Source organism: Crocuta crocuta, unplaced genomic scaffold, assembly GCF_008692635.1.
Source record: "Crocuta crocuta isolate KB4526 unplaced genomic scaffold, BGI_CrCroc_1.0 scaffold70, whole genome shotgun sequence".
NCBI lineage: Eukaryota > Metazoa > Chordata > Mammalia > Carnivora > Hyaenidae > Crocuta > Crocuta crocuta.
The window spans coordinates 3,746,762-3,764,080 of NW_027528417.1; the positions used below are offsets into that span (position 1 = coordinate 3,746,762).

General features: G+C 50.5%; 1 protein-coding gene across 1 annotated transcript in view; it reads right to left on the reverse strand.

Annotated features, from left to right (window-relative positions):
- Positions 1-3,222: 3,222 nt before the first annotated feature.
- The window catches only part of GLB1 (galactosidase beta 1), a 69,414-nt gene continuing 55,317 nt past the window's right edge, over positions 3,223-17,319 (reverse strand). The window contains exon 16 of the mRNA XM_077754504.1: positions 3,223-3,810. Within this exon, the coding sequence (XP_077610630.1) occupies positions 3,541-3,810 (270 nt within the window). The 3' untranslated portion in view covers positions 3,223-3,540. The remainder of the gene's footprint in view (positions 3,811-17,319) is intronic.

Here is a 17,319-nt window from a genome sequence, read left to right on the forward strand (position 1 = left end):
AAGATCATTTTCTAGTCATGTCATCCGACAGAAGGTACATTGCTTGTCGGGGAAACAATGGAAAAAAACCCCAATTCGGAGGAGCGCAAAACAATCTCATTCTCAATAAATTGGATTTGCTGAGAAATAAAGACTGACAGAGATAAAAAGAGACACAGTAAAAGGGGTGGAGTCAGATGGAGGACAGAGGAAGGGGCGCCAAGTCCAGAAGGGACCAGCACTCTGCCCCTTCTTCCCTCCTGGCTAGCCTCAAAGAAGGTGTTCTGAAATTGTCTGGCAGTTTCATAGAAAGGTAGACACACGTTTACCACGTCACTAAACAATTCTACTCAAGGGGAAATGAAAACCTATGACCACGCAAAGAATTGTATACAGGTGTTCACACCATCAGGATTCCCAATGGCCCCAAACCAGAAACATTTCAAATGCTCATCAATCGGGGCGCTTAGGTGGCTTGGACAATTAAGTGTCCGACTTGGGCTCAGGTCATGATCTCGCTGCATATTGGGATCCTAATTATATGGGATTCTTTTAAAAGGCACAATCAGGGGCGCCTGGGTGGCTTAGTCGGTTAAGCATCCGACTTTCGCTTAGGGCATGATCTCGCGGTTCGTGGGTTCGAGCCCCGCGTCGGGCTCTGTGCTGACAGCCAGCTCAGAGCCTGGAGCCTGTTTCAGAGTCTGTGTCTCCCTCTCTCTCTGACCCTCCCCTGCTCACACTGTCTCTCTCTCTCTCCTAGAAATAAATAAAAAATAAAAAATAAAAGGCACAATAAAAGGCACATAGAGATGGCAAACACGTCGGTGGTTTCCGGGTGTGGGAGCAGGAATGAAGGCTTCTTGCACAAGAGAACTTTCTGGGGTGAAGGAAGTGCTCTAAAACTGGATTTAGATTGCCATGTGGTGGTGGCCGCACAACTGCATAGATTTAGTAAAATCCATCAAACTGTAGCTTCATGTTATGGTATATAAGTTACTCTTCCACAAAGCTGCTTAAAACAAGCTGTTCCATAGGGCGTACGAATCTGGGGTACATCTAATCCAAGGGTACAAAGGAAAAGACCACAATGTTTATCACAAGGATGACTGAGAATATGGAAATATTCCAAGTGTTATGGTTGGGTTAGCACAGGCCGGCTCAGAGTCCCAGAATATTAAAATCAGCTTAAAGAGAAATTTAATATAAAAGGTTTACATGGCAGGTAATAAAAGCACTGCTCTTATTATTTTCAGAGGCAGCAGCATCCATACACAGAGTTAAGCAATCAGGAATTCCAGAAGGTACATCATATTTTAAGAATGGCATCATACGGGCACCTGGGTGGCTAAGTCGGTTGAGCATCTGACTTCAATTCAGGTCATGATCTCACGGTCTGTTGAGTGCAAGCCCCGCATCGGGCTCTGTGCTGACAGCTCAGAGCCTGGAGCTTGCTTTGGATTCTGTGTCCCTCCCCCTCTCTCTGCCCCTCCCCTGCTCGCACTCTGTCTCTCTCTCTCAAAAATAAACATTAAAAAAAAAAAAAAATAAAATAAACAAACATTAAAAAAAAAAAAAGGATGGCATCCTAGAAGGTGAAATGTATATACCTCCCCAGGGCCGTGTGGAAAGCTGGATGGGATGTGCAGAGTCACAAGTGGTACAATTTATGTATCGAATTCTGGCTTTCCAGAACATGACATCCTGGACAAGGGGTGTCAGGGTCCTGTAGAAGATTCTTTCACACTGACAAGACAGAACAGTGGCTTTGGACAGAGATAGACCAGATCGGAATCCAACTCCGCCTCTTGCTGAAGCTTCCAGTGTTTTCCTCTGCCAAGTGGGCTTCCTGCTACCTATCTGAGTGTGGCTCTGAAGATGGGGCAGACGGAATGGAAGCACACACTCCCGTGGGCAGGTCCCACTCCACTGCTTGAGTCTTCTGTTGCTTTGACAAATAGTACCTGGGACAGTGGGTGTGCAACTTAACATACGTAACGCTTCACAAGGAACCGTCTCACATTTCTTCCCCAAGCACATAACTGGGCACCGTTCTGGAGTGTCATTTTAGAAGTTGTTGGTGACTCGTAGTGAAAGATAAAGAAATGAGGACATAAGTCTATGTAGCATAGACTTCACCCCACGGTATCCCTCAAACATCAAACGCAGAACATCTAGACAGAGATGCTATGGAAAACGATCCTAAATGAACTTCTCGTCTCTCTTTGTCTCCACCCAGTGATGCCTCCTGACAGCTGACTCAACCAGGGCTTTGATACTTCCTGGCGAATCCCACGTATTCATTACTGATGAATATGAGAAGGTTTACCCATCTTATATGAGTATAAGCTATACTATGTAGTGTAGCTTAGCATCAGAAGCCTTTCCTTTCTTACTCCTTTAACAGATTTTACATCTTTCCTGTAAAGGATTTAAAACTCGGGTGGGCACAAAGGAACAAGAGAACTCTTTCTCAAACACTTACCCCCAGGTAATGACCTGAGCCGATCAACAAATGTTTTGGGTTCTGTTGTTCCGATTCTTTCCCCTGGGAACACGAACATGTATTGTGTTACGTGTGCAGAGTGTGGCTAGGTAAGTCGGGGAATGACGGCACATTTCTCGGTTCTTGTGAGGGACGAGTGAATGAAACATGCTCAGAGCCGGGCATGGTGTAGGCCAAGTGCTCAACCAATGAGAGCTACTGCCTCAGGGCGGGACGTGCACATTCGGCAAGGCCACGTCCCTGTATATCCATGTACATACACAGCACACACACTCACGTGTATGTGTGACCGTGACGTGTCTTCAGGCCTGTGTTGTGTGCGTGTGTGCAATTCTTACTTCTAAACACACAAAATGGGACCAAACGTAAGGTGATCTGTTTTCACCCAGCATTATCACGAAAGCGTTTTCATATGCGGGTGTACGTCACATTGCGGTGGCTGTGTGGTATCGTACTATGCAGAGGTGCCCTTCAACGTGCCTTCTCCATCTGCTGAGCCTGTCGGCCGTCCAGAACGATTCTGAGCTGTACTGAGGGGCTACCTAGTCGACAGCACAGAAACACGAAAGGAAGTCAAATGAGGACCAGAAAAGCAGCAGTCCACTAGATCAGACCAAGAGTATTTTCCATTCCTTTAAACCGCAAGTTAGTGAGGTGGCTTCTTCGACCCACTCAAGTCTAGTTATGATTTAAATCAGAACCGATAATTTAATACCTGCTCAACATTAAAAACAGTAACATCATTTGAATACCAATTTTATTTAACAAAAAGACAACATGATTCTTCCAAAATAAAAATCAGGAACACCTTGAAAGCTTCCATTTCGACTGTGGGAACTCATCGTGCATCACCGTGTGGCCACCGTCCTCACACGTCCGCTGCAGCCCCTGCCGGTGAGGGCTGGCCACCGCGAGGCTGCCCGGAAAACCTCAGGAGAAAACACTCGTGCTGAATCTATCTTCCAGTCGAACTTCCCAGTGCATGCTGGCATTACGCGAGGGGTGTGTGAGGTATGTGCAAGGCTGCTGACGCTCCAAAGGGTCACAGTGATTAGTCATCAGACCCGGTCCAGTCCTGAGCCTCGGTTAGACAGGTCTGGGGGGGGATGGCCGGAGGTCGGAGCAGCGCTGATGACCGGCCTGTCCACAAACTCCACGGAGCACACTTCCGGGCCCTTGTCACCGCAGGGCGCGCGCTCCAATTCCAGTATGATGATGTTGTTCGGGGCCGAAGTCACCAGGATGTGCCGTGGCACAAACAGAGTCACCTGGGGGCCCCGTGCTGGCCAATACCGACCAAGGTTAAAGCCATTAATCCACACCTGGCCCTGGAGACAGAGAGAGAGAAAGAGAAGACCGTCAGGCCCAGCGGCACAGACAGGACTGCGGCAGCAGAGGCAGAAGTGTCCCCATGAAGGCACTCTCTCTCTGGCCATGGACAAGACCTTGGCTTCCGCACCCTGCTGAGGTGACTGGCCACGTCAGGCATGGGCTGGAAACAAACAAAACAAATACCCCAAATACCTGTTTCCAGTTCAGGAAAGTATGTTTGGCTCTGACTAGTCCATCGTGGATGGTACCAGACGACACTGTACGGTTTCACCAGGTTTCCAAGTGTCGTCCTGGGCCCTGGGTGGCTGCTGCCCCCACGCGGTGGCATCTCCCTGACTTCCCCATTGAGGGGGGCTGCTGAGCTACCCCCAGGCGGACGAGCTTTCCTCCTTCCTACCCCCTCCCGGAGTCAGGAGCTCGCGTTGTCTGCTGCAGCTCGGGAACACGGTCCCATGAGCCACCCTCCAACACGGCTGTGAGTCCACACTTGCCCCCAGGAGCAGATGTGATCCTCCGTGCTGCAAAGGCCATGTCTGGGAGCAGAAGCCCCCTCCCCTATAAAACAGAGAGTGGAGAAACTCCCAAGGAATGGGGATGTTTAGGGGTGCCTGGGTGGCTCAGTCACTCAAGCATCTGACTCTTGATTTTGGCTCAGGTCATGATCTCACAGTTTTGTGAGTATGAGCCCCATGTCGGGCTCTGTGCTGACCCTGCAAAGGCTGCTGGAGATTCCTTCTCTCTCTACTCCTCCCCTGCTCGCACTCAAAATACATATACTTGAAAAAATTATTAAAAAAAAAAAAAAGAATAGGGACACTTGGGTGTGTCTACACAGACCCCCTGCATAGGCTAGGGTTTGCTCATAGGGTAGGACCTAACAATTGGTTGAAAAAATGGAACATTCTATTACAAAGGGAGAGAGAGGGGCAAGGAGGGGAGAGTAAGAGGGAGAGAGAGAATGGATGCATGGGAGATGAAGGAAGGAACAAAGGGAGAAAGGAGAGAGGGAGAAGTAAAGAAATTGCTACCCACGGTGGCCCAAGTATCCTGGGGCCACCCTGAGGAGGGACAGCTCTGGTGTCACCTGCCAACCCTGCCCCCCCCCACACACTGCGGCCGCTCAGCTAGAATTACTCAGTTGCTCAGCCCCCAGGGGCCCCCCTCATCCTCACTCCCTCTGAACTTCCTACCTGGGTTCCAATCTGATTCCCCTCCTTCCTGGCTGCCCGAGCTTGGGCGGGTCCCGCTCATGCTGGTGACCAGGGACATTGGGTGGCAGCGGCACTGTCTGGCGGTCAGCACGGTGGCTGGCGCCGGGGCAGAGCCCAGGGAGGGAAGGGCTCCTCACACTAACATCAAAAGACCTTGGCTTTCACATGCCTACAAAAGGCCAGTGAGTGAACACCGTCCGTCTGTTGGAGGAAGTCATTTAGAGAAAGGGTGACAGTTGTACAGTTCTCAGAACTATTCTACTCTTGTTTTCACCGCGGGACATGCCATCTCAATCCTTCCTACGAGGCAACGACAGCTTTATCGGGTTTTTATCAGCGTCAGATCTGCCGGCACCTTGTTTTTGCAGCAGTAGAGAAGAGCAGCACTTTACTTTCGAGGCCAAGGGGGAGACAGGTTTAAGGGCAGAGCAGCGGGAGGGCTGTGAGAGCACACGGGCTTCTGTGTCCCGACAGAGGCCACGCCAACTCCGGGCCGAGGGGCGAGGTGGAGATCTAGTCCATTCTCTCCCCTGAAATGTCCTTTCCTGAGTAGCCAGGGACCGTCCCTCACATCTCGGGTGCTGAAGCGGGCATGGCCGCCTGGAGAGCTGGGAGCTGAGAGCCGGGATCCCCTTTGCCGGAGGATTCCGGGGGAACGTTGAGGTTGGGGATATGGAAGGGACTGCTCTTGGGCTGCGATCTCAGTGAGACACAGGACTGACAGAGCAGGAGCGCATGCAGCTCAGCCTGTGCCTGTGTCCAGCTCATCTTCCCGAATGGTGCCCTGTGGGCCAACAGTGCAGCGGCCTCGCCGGGCAGCAGTCCCAAAGACCGGGCTTGGCCAGGTGGGCACGGCTGCTCAGTGTGTCTGCCTGGCTTCCCGGGCCCCTCTGCCGTCTTCCATCTCTCTGGCTAGTCCCACCCCCACTAGGAAACACTCAATGGCCCCCGGACTGCACTGTGACAGACAGACACAATCCCAAACCGCGGCTCCTAGCTCCTGATCAAAGTTGATGCGCTTTTCCTCCGGCCTCTTTGATTCTGGAAACAGCACGATCTGGTCCGGTCATGCTCTTCTCCCCCAAATGGTCCCCTGTGGCCTGTGATGGGGCCTTCTGCTCCCCTGGGAACTCTGCCCCTCGCCCCCTTCCCAGGTGACTCTCCAATTTGTGGGGATCGTGCCTTGCACATTCCCTCTAACCTGCCCTGAACCCAGGGTTACACCTTCCATGGCCTTGGTTAATTCTCAAAAGCTATGAACTTCTGCAATACAAAATTTCCCTCCACTCTCAGCTCCTAAAAGAAGAGGCACGAAATGAAGTTTAAGGTGGTTTTGTTGCCCTTCCTGGACAGGAATCGAGACTTTGGAAAGGACAGACAAACCAACAATTTGGAAGGAACGGGCCGTAGGTCCACAGCTCTGAAGGACCTCTGTCCAAGGGAACTTTCTGCAACACTGCAAGGTTCTGCAACTGCCCAACGCAACAGCTGTGTGCACTTGGCAATGGCTGTTGAGCACCTCAAATGGAGCTATGGTGAAGGAGGGACTGAGTTTTCACTTTTCACTCACTTAAATGTAAGCGTCAACAGCCCTGTTTGGCTAGCCGTCATCTAGACAAAGTCACGATCCATGCGGTCTCAGAATCCTGCAGGCTCCTCATGGGTCTCCCGACTTCCTTTATTACCTCTAGAGCCCAAGCTCTGCACCCCAGCAGAATGAAAACCAGAAATCGGATGCTTTTCACATGTTCTTGCCTCTGATCTTGACCCACGGACCCCGGACAGCCCGCTTCCTCCCCACCCTGTCCGTGCCACTGCTCTCCCCATCACTCAGACACACCAGGCGGGCATCCCCAGTACAGTCACTGTTCCGGCTGACGGCTTTCTGACCACAGAGATCTCAACCCCACCACCTCCTCCTCACAGAGAGGAGCCGCGGTCACCCTCAATACTGGGCCTTCCAGTCCAGGTCACCCACTGTCCCCTCGGTCTCTTCTAGTTAGCGTCATTATTTGATATGTGTATCATTAGTTTGATTGTTGGCTTATCAGCTCTTTCCAGCATACGTTCTATGAGGGGAAAACTTTGTTCATCTTGTTCTCAGCACTCAGCAGTGATACTCAGTACATACCTAGCAGCACTCATTAGGGGAGACTGAGTGATGACTTTGCCTGAGAACAGATTCAACAAAAGGTGACACGAAGTCCTACTGAAAGAATATCCCATGCCCCTCTGCTCCTACTTAAGAGTTTTAGAGAATCTTATTCACTGGAAGAAAAAGAAAATATTTGCATTCTTCTCCTTCATTAGCACTGTGATTTGTTAGTTATACAAAAATTACTCTAAAAGTGTCAAATTGTTAAAAATGCTATGAAAACTTACACACATTGTGATTGTTGTTTTCCTTTACAAAGTTATGCTGAAATTATCAGGGACGGGGGAGAGTACGCATCCATTGGTAAATGTGATGTTAAAAGTAGACTCATTCTTAATACGGCAAGCCCCATAGGGGCCCAGCATTTATAGAGCGAACACCAATGGCTTCTGGGGCTTTGTGGGGCTGTCCTAGCTAAAACGGTTCCATGACAGAGTCTGACTTTCTTTGACCATGACTTGACCTTTGGCAGACTCCCCTCTCTGCTACTGTCACCTAGGTGATAATCGTTCCTATAAATGGTAGGTTTCCGGAAGTGGGTGACCTGCTTCTCTGTTAATCAGAGAGATGAGCATCTGTTTTAAATCCTCTAGATAAACACAATCCTCTCCTAAGGACTTTAAGCAGAAATGTCAATGCTGTTTTAAGTCACAGTTTCACATTTTTCAAACTTGCTTGGGCATTCCTTCAAAATCAACAAGATCTGGTTGGATGCAGACCTTGTCCAGCTCTGAAAGAAGACATATGTAGGCACTCTGAGGACTTAGAGGGACACAGACCAAGGTCCGTTTCTCAAGGTTAGAAGGCTGTCATGACACACAATTCATGAGTGACTGTGTGATGCTCACACGGTAGAAACAAAAACAAACATTTTTAAAAAGGGTAAAATAATGAGGGGCTTGCTTAGAGAAGACGGGAAAGAGATTTCGCACTGCACTTCAGGAGGGAAGATTAATTCTCCCTTTCCTTCAGACCCAAGGGGGTCGTAGCTGATGCAAACCACACTCCCTTGCTTCCTCCATGGTCTTGGGGTAATAAATAAGCCTCTGGTCTCTGTATTTGATGACAGATTCAACTAGAACTAAAGCTATGAAAATATAAATTAGCATAAAAGATCAATCACTTCCTCCTTTTATCAATCCCCAAACATAAGTTCCTTTCCTTCTCGGCCCCTGAAGTCCCAGCAATGCGTGAGCTTTTCGGGAGCACCTTACTTAACAGTGGGTGCCATGCCGTGCCGCACAGCTGGACCAAAGCTATGAACCCACGCGCAAAAACTGCCTCCCGGATGCCATTCTGTGCACTGCAAATTGCAGGAGACCCCCTTCAACTCAGAGTGTATTTACTCTTGTTTACACGTAATTCCACAAGTTTGTCACTACATTTAAACACACTTTCAAATTTTATTTTTTAAAGTAAGCTCTAAGCCTGGGGCATCTGGGTGCCTCAGTCGGTTAAACGTCCAACTTCGGCTCAGGTCATGATCTCGTGGTTGGTGAGTTTGAGCCCCATGTCGGACTCTGTGCAGACAGCTCAGTGCCTGGAGCCTGCTTTGGATTTTGTCTCCCTCTCTCTCTCAAAAATAAATAAACAGTAAAAAAATAAATAAAAATAAAAAAATAAAAATAAAATAAGCTTTACGGCCAACATGTGGCTTGAACTCATGACCCCAAGACCAAGAATTGCATACATTCTATAGACTAATAAGCCAGCCAAGTGTCCTACTTTGTTGCTAAAGTCATACATATATTTGTGGAAAGATTGATTATTTCATTTCCAAGCTCACAAGACTTGTGACTCAGAAACAAAGAATTAGATGGAAATAGTAGACTTCGCTGGGGTAAAAGTAACTGAAAATCAGGTCAAAAGCATTAAAAAGCTTATCAGATTCAGAAGGAAAAGAGGGTCATGAGTGCTGAGGCCTGTGGCAGGTTGCGGAAAGGGCCACAGTTCTCCGCAGCTCCCCCGTCAAGAGCCAGGATCCGCTGCTCCATCCCTCGAGCCTGGCTGGCCTGGTGACATGGCCTGGCCACATTGCACAGAAGGAGTGACTTGTGAGTTCTGACTTGGGCCTTGTGAAGTCTCTTGCACCGGCGTTCTTTCTTTGAACCCTCTGGCCATGGGATGAACGAGTCTGGGACGGCTTGCTGGGTGATGAGCGGGCCGCGGCCACCTCGGCAGACAGCTCACATCTAGGAGCGCGGCGTCCTCACCGACCACAAGGGCATGTCCGGCGGAGACCAGAAGAACCCAGTTTGCCGATACTCCAAACGGTGAGCTCAACCAATGGCTGTTGACTCAACAGCTGATGGCTTGTTGTCCGGCAGAAGCTGTATCCACACCAAGTTGCGTGAGGATGCTACTTTTCGGCCAAGGAAAGGCTGTTTCTAAACCCTACTTAAAAGCGGTAGATTCCTGCTCTAGTGCTCAGTTCCTCTTGCGCTAATCAGTCGCCAGATCCTGTCAGGGCCGCCTCAGTGGTATCTGTGTCCCCCTGGGGGGTTGCTGGAAATGACTAAGGAGGCGGGACACATGTGAGCCCTCAGCACAGTGATGCACGGTGAGTGATGACGCACGGTGAGCTCTCAGTACTGTGGCTGCTGGGGTCATCTCCCAGAGCGCGGCCGGCCCCACCACTCTCACTGCCACACGAACCCCCCAGGCTTCAGTCTTTCTCCCTGGACCACTTCTCCAGTGGCAGAGGTGTCGGGGCTGAGGAGGAGGAGGAGGAGGAGGCGGAGAAGGCCTGGCTTGCCTCAGACCGCCCGGGCGGCAGGCCCACACCACCGCCGGTTGCATGTGGTTCTCTGGGGGCCTCAAAACTGCCGAGGGGCACCTGGGAATTTGGGTGTTGCCGGCACATGCATGAGGATGTTAGAAGGCGGCCCGGGATCAACTCCTGAGGACCGCAGCCTAGAAGCTGAAAGGGAAGCCCGCCTGAGAACAGACAGGAGGGAGGAAACCGGAGGGATTTCGTCACAGAAGTCAGGAGAAGGGTTTCCAGGGAGCGAGTGGTTACCCATATCAGATGTCACTTGCCAAGATGTTATGGAAGACAAGGTCTGGGGGACATTCTGACGTGGGGGCGCTGGCGGCGACGGCAAGAACAGCTTCGGAGGAGCGTGGCTGCAGACGGTGGCTCCGCCCCATGGAGCGCCACTCCGTAGTTAGAGCTACCGACGGGGTCCTTTTCCCCACCACTCCAAACCTGGGCACGCACCTCCCCTCCGCACCCTCATGACAAGCACTGAACACCTATCTTACACAGCAACCCACCTCCCCATGTGTCCAGATTTCCGTGCATAGACTCAAGACCAGCAGGCCTTCTGTAGGATGGCCGTTAGGTCTAGAAACATGGACACCAGTATTTCATTGTACTGAATACAGCTTGGTCGGCTGCTTGCTTGCTTTACTTACTTATGTTTGCTATGTTCCAGACTTGATGGCCACTTCCTCTTGGATGCTGAGATGGTTAGTAAGTACCAGAGGCTGAATATGTCGAAAACCCAGCTTCTGATCCCCGCCCACATCCCAGCCTGCCCTGCTCCAGCTGCCCCCCTACCTTCTGGAACCAACCACGCCCAGCCCTCCCACTGCAGGGGCCCAGACTCTGGTGTCCTCCCTGACTCCGTTCCCTGGAACACCGTGCCCAGTCCTTCAGCAAACCTTGCCTTTTCTTCTCAGTACAAACCTTGCACTTCTCTCCCCACCACCCAAGCTCACAGTGTCTTGCGGGATTGCTAACATAGCTTAGCTTCTCATCAGGAACTTCTGCATCAAGGCTTGCCCTCCTATAATCCATTCCCATGGAGAAGTGAGCTTTTAGACTAGGTCCGTTCTTTCATTGTCTGCTTAATAGCCGCCATTGGAATGCGAAGAAGCCAAATCCACCAGCCCCTGACTTGGTGCCAACTCCTCTTCCCCCGCACACTCCCCTTGCTCACAGGATGGTTCTCTTTGGGTCTTAGCACTCGCTGCTCCCTGGCTCTGGAACATTCCTCCTCTGGCCCTTCACATGGATAACTTGGTCTCAGCCTTTGGGTCTCACCCAATGGCCATCTCCTCCCAGAGGCACCCTTGACCACTCCTTATCTCCTTATGTGGTGGTTTAAAAAATATGCCCATACATTTTTTTTTTTTTTTTTTTTGAGAGACAGAGAGAGTGCAAGGGGGGGAGGGGCAGAGAGAATCCCAAGCAGGCGCTGCACGGTCAGCATGGACCCGACCCGGGGCTTGACCTCAAGAACTGAGTTCATGACCTGAGCTGAAATCAAGAGTCGGGTGCTTAACCGCCTAAGCCACCCGGGTGCCCCCGTCCATACATTCTTCACACTTTTCCATTCAGGAGGCAGAATCTAATTCCTATCCTTGAAACAGGGACTGGACTCAATGACTCTCTTTTAACCAACGGAGCGTGATGAAGGCGATGCTATGTGACTTGCAAGGCTAGGTTATCAAAAAGGTAGTTTCCGCCTGGCTCGCTTTCCTGAATCGCTCCCTCCAGGGAAAGCCAGCGCTGCATCATGACACTCAAGCAACCGACAGGCAGGCCTATGTGGAGAAGAGTCAAGGCCACCTGCCAACGGCCAACGTCAACCACGGAAGTGAGCCACCTTGGAAGCTGGTCCTCCTCAGCTGGTCAAGCCTTCATGTGATGGAGCCCTGGCTGGCAGACCCTGATCCCAAACCACCAGGCCATGCTAGTCCCAAATTCCTGACCCATAGAAACTGGGAGAATACATGCATTTCGCTGTTTAAGCCACTAAAGGTTAGGGTAAATTTGTTACACAGCACTAGATAACCATTATGTCCCATCAGATAGCAACATCTTCCCCCCCAGGCCTTACCTCACATCACATCATCATGTTTATTGTCTTCCTAATTGTTACCACTATCTGAAATGATGGCATTTATTTTTTAAAATTTATTTTTGATTGAAGTTATATTTAATTATGATGTCTTCCCCAGAAGCAGTGCCCTTGCCTACCCAGCTCACATGCTGAAGAGCCAGTCACCAAGTATCTCATAGTTTCTGGCACTTTCTACACACGATGGCTGTATTTGATAATACCGCTTCGATGTTTAAAATTGTCCCTAGTTCTACAAAGGTCTCAAGGTAATATCCAAATGTGCTTCCTACCACTCACTCCCTTCCTGGCTCCTTCTGGCATGGTTTCTATGAAACCAACCAATTCTCTAATTCTCTGGACACCAGATGCATGTCCAACAATTCAATTATGACACGTCTACCTAGAGCTGGGGTCAGATCCCACAAGTTCAAAGGGCTCGGACCCACAAGACTACCCTTACTCCAGACACCAGTTGTAAATCTGGGGCCATCCATACTTCTGAACTACCAGCTCCAAACTGGGGGCTCCCATGGCCTCCTCCTCAGGTTCAAGAATTCGCCAGAATGGGGCACAGAACTCAGGAAAGTATTTTACTTACATCTGCCCTCTCCAGGTGCACCTACTAGCACCTGAATGTGTTCACTAACCCAGAAGTTCTAGGGTTTTTACAGAGCTCCGGCTCCAGCTCCCAACCCCCACCCCAGAAGTCAGAAGCTGGGGTGTGGAGCTCAAAGTTCCAATCCTTTCATCACTTTGGTCTTCCTGGTGACCACACCCCACCGGTACCAGAAAGGCCAAATGGTGCTGGAAATATCAAAAGCAAGATGCAGGAATAATTTAAATATATGAAGGGATTTTTGTCAGCCCTTTGTTAGAAATTCTTGTATTTCGTGACTTCTTTTTACATATTAAAAGAGGGAATATTTGCCTCTAAAAAATTACTTTTAGTCAGTATTCTATTTTGATTCTTAGCTTTCAAAGCAGAGTTCTGGTTGAGGAAAGTGGGACATTATCCCTAGTCTTCTCATCATCCAGCTGTTATGCCCCCCAACCTCCCACGAGCGGCTCAACGGTGCAGGAAGGGTCAAGGGGAGACTCGTGCACACCACATGAAGGGGGCAGACTGCCGGATCCCACGCGCCGGCAGAACAGGGCACCGGTGCGGCATGCGGTGATGTGGCGGGAGCACCGAGGAGCACCGCTTATCTCGGGGAGCGGTGCCCAGATGAGAGTTCTGTGCAGACGAAACCCCGGCCTCAGGCTGTTGAACAAGAGCAAAACCTGCCTGATAGCTTCCCGCTGAAATCCCAGTTTGATGGTTGGGCACTTAACCAGAAAGCCACATCCTAATCAGAAGTGGCAGTTTTTAATCTTGAGGATCGCCCTGATTATCAGTGACTTCCTTCGATAAATCAAGGCAGTCTCTTTACAGCAGCCGAAGAGAGCACAAGCCCAGAGGCTGGGACAGGGCCTCCCGGCGGAGGAGGGTGAATGAAGAGGGGCTAGTGTGTCCAGAGGCAGGGGCGCTTCGCCAGGGCTCCGGCTTCCGGGGTCCCCTCCCCCACCCGTGTCTGCCAAAGTGCTCGTCTTCCCCGAAGGAGAACCCAGTGCATCTGCGGACCACGCAGGGCCTCAGCAGCGGGCCTGGGACCGTCCCCAGTAATGGGCTGCCGCGCGCTGGGAAATAACAGAAACCTGTCTGTTTCGTGGGCATATCCTCTGACTTTCGGACCCATGCAACCCAGGTCCCCGAGTCCTCTGAAGGGACCCTCCTGTCTGCTTTACGGAACTGTACCTCACACACAATCCACTCACCTCAACTGTACGGCTCGGCGGTTGTGAGAACACCACAGAGCTACGCACCCATGACCACAATCAATTTTAGAATATTTGCACCACNCCACCCCCGCCCCCACCATCTCCTGTTCCCTCCTCTAGGCAACCACTGATTTTCTGTGTCTCTACACTTGCCCAGTTGGGACATGTCACATAAATGGAATCTTCCATGTGTATGGTTTGCAATCGGTTTCTTTCATTTAGCACGTCTTCAAGGGTCATCTGTGCTGTAACACAGATGACCTGCTTCATTCCTTTTTACTGTCAGATAATTTTCCATTATTATATAACAGACATTCTGTCTGTTCATTCATCAGTGGATGGACATCTGGGCTTCTCCACCTTCTGGTTGATTCTGGATAATTCTGGCTAGGGCTGCTCTGGACAATGTATACTAGTTTTGGAGAGGACACATGCACTAGATGGGCTTGTGGGGTTCCAAACCTTCTGACACATCTGTAGACACTGTAGGTATGTACACCTTCCAAGCATGACAGTGTGGAACATTCCTATGTGAAGAGCCCCTGTCTACATACTTAGCACAAGCACCTCGCAGGCCTCCCGGATCCTGTGCGATGCCGCCTGCCTTTCCATGTGGGTCCCTGAGTCACACCTGGGCTCAGAGAGTTGTTCTATCACCTACTACTTCTCCTCATGCACAATCCTTAGCTCTCTTGATCTGCTCATCTACAAAGTAGAGGTAACGGCAGGATATCCCGCTATATGTGCTTTTTGTTTTTCATTTTTTTGAGAGAGAGAGAGAGCATAAGTAGGGGAGGTGCAGAGAGACGGGAACAGAGGATCTGAGGCAGGCTCTGTGCTGACAGCCCGCAGCCCAATGTGGGGCTCGAACTCACGCACCACGAGCTCATGACTTGAGCCAAAGATGGACGCCTAACTGACTGAGCCACCCAGACACCCCTACACCTGCTTTTGATGATTATAAGAGGCAATGTCTCTAAAATGTTGAGCACAACGCCAGGGTCGGGCACTCTTGGGTGTGACACCTTTATGACCTGGCCAAGGTGAACCCCCTCTGCCCACCAAAAATGTCTCATGCTTTTCCATTTCTTCACCTCTGCATCTACCATTCTCCCACTTGGACCCCCCCCGCCCAAAACTCCCTCTGATTTCCAGTGAAGGGCTCTCCATCTGTCAGCTCTGTCTCCACCTGAGCGGCCAGCCCTTCTCGGCATTCCTGTAAACAAGCCGGTTCTCTTTCTGCTAAGCCCCTCCTGAAAGTTCTTTCTCTTCAAGCCCTAAACGGGCGAGCATTGGTTCGTCTTCTCACGGGCCTTGGCCCAGGATCCAGGCACCCTGCAAAGCCCCTCCTCACCCATGGGGCTGCCCCAGGGCCTGCGCTCCTCCAGCCTGCTCTCTTCCCAGGGCTCAGCCACACAGGCACCTGTGTGCCCTTCACCGGGAGCATTTCCAGAGCAACCGGGCCGGGAGGTGGGCAGGATGGTGGACCAGCTGAGCACTTTAACAAAATGCCCCTCCCGAAGCTCATGACCCCCTGGGTGAGGCTGAAGTGCCAGCCTAAGTGTGATGATGGGGGGGTGTGGGGGGCACAAAGGGGCTCAAGGAGGGCGGGGCCAATCCTCTCCCGGACTAAGGGTCTAGGAAGGTTTCTTAGAGGAGCTAGTGCCAGTCTTGACGGATGAGTATGTGATGGCCGGTGAGCCGTGCGAGGGAGTGGAAACGGCTGAACAAAGGAGAGATATGACCCATGGGGACACCAGGAGGGACGGAGGGAGAAAAGAAGGCAGCAGCGGAGGAAGAACAAGCNGACCTGGAAGGTGGCAGAGAGACGGAAAGGCTGACAACATGCAGGACAGCAGGTATGAGAAGAGGATCCTGGTCTGGAGGAAGAAGGTGGGGAGGGGCTTCAGAGCTTACACTTCCTCCTAGGGCCACTGGGCAGGAAGCGAGGGCAGAGGGTAGAGAGCTAAGTCTGACAGGAAGCTGAGGGAACAAAGGAGTTACACCTGATAGCAGTGAAGGCGGGGGAGTGGGTGGGGGAGGAGGAAGGCGGCTTAGGGGAGAGGTGAAGGTTAGAAAGACCAGCTGGGGACGTGGGGAGAGAGACCAAAGACTGCAGGGCAATCTGGGGGCCTCGGGAGGCTGGAGAGAACGGGGGCCCCGAGGAAGGGGCTGGAGAGGACCCCAGCAGTGCTCAGTCACTGGCGAACGAGCAAAGGCCAATGGTGGACGCACTCAAAATGGAGGGTGAACAAGGCGTGGAAGGTCAAGGGGGCCAGTGGATTGATGGCTTTAAAAAAAGAACAGTGGTGATATCCAGGCTGGATCGGGAAGACCTGGGGCCTTAATGGTGGAGAGTTTCAAGTCATCAGGCTGGGAGGTTTGGGCAGAAACACGTAGCAAGAGAGAGGATATCAAAGCTTAACATTCTGGAGGGGGGTTCACCAAGATACACCATATGCCGCGTCATGAAACAAGTCCCAGGAAATTTAAGAAGACTGTGGCACCATCACTATAATTTAATTTTGGAACATTGCCATCATCCTGAAAAGAAACCTCATTATCTACTTGCAGTCACTCTCCATTCCCACCATCAGCCCCAGGAGACCAGCAACCTACTTTTTCTCTCTACAGATTTGCCTTTCCTGAACTTTCCATATAAATTGAATCTTACAGTATGTGGTCTTTCATGTCTGGCTTCTTTTACTTGGCGTAAAGTTTTTTGGATTCATCCGCATTGTAGCTTGTATCAGTAGCCTGTTCTTTTTTTTTTTTTTTTTTTTACCGTGGNATGGATATACCACATTTTATTTATCCATTCATCAATTGATGGACACTTGAATTTCCAGTTTGGGCTTATTATGAATTATGCTGCCCTAAATATCTGCCTATATGTCTTTGGGGAGACCTAGGCTTTCATTTCTCTTGGGTGTATACCTAGAGGTGGAACTTCTCAGTTCCATGGTAACTCTGCATTTAACCTCTGAAGAAACTTCCAAACCACTTGCAACGTGTCTGTAACATCTTACATTCCGCAAGTCCTGTAGAAGAGTTCTCATTTCTCCACATCATTGCCAACATTTCTTACTGTCCACCTTTTATTAGTATAGCCATTCTAGTGGGTATCAAGTAGTATTTCACTCGGTTTTGATTTGTACTTTTTTTTTTTTAAGTTTCTTTATTTGAGAGAGAGAGAGAGCGTGTATGTGCACCCCCACATGCAGAGGAGGGGCAGAGAGACAGGGAGAGAGAGACTCCCAAGCAGGCTCTGAGCCCTACAAGGGACTATCTCACGAATGGTGACATCGTGACCTAAGCCAAAATCCAGAGTCAGACGCTTAACTAACTGAGCCACCCAGATGCACCTGATTTGTACTTTTCTAATAATTAAGGAAGTTGAGTATTATGCATCTTTTCATGTACTTAACAACCATTTGTATAGCTCCTTTATGAAATTTGCAGTTTTTGACT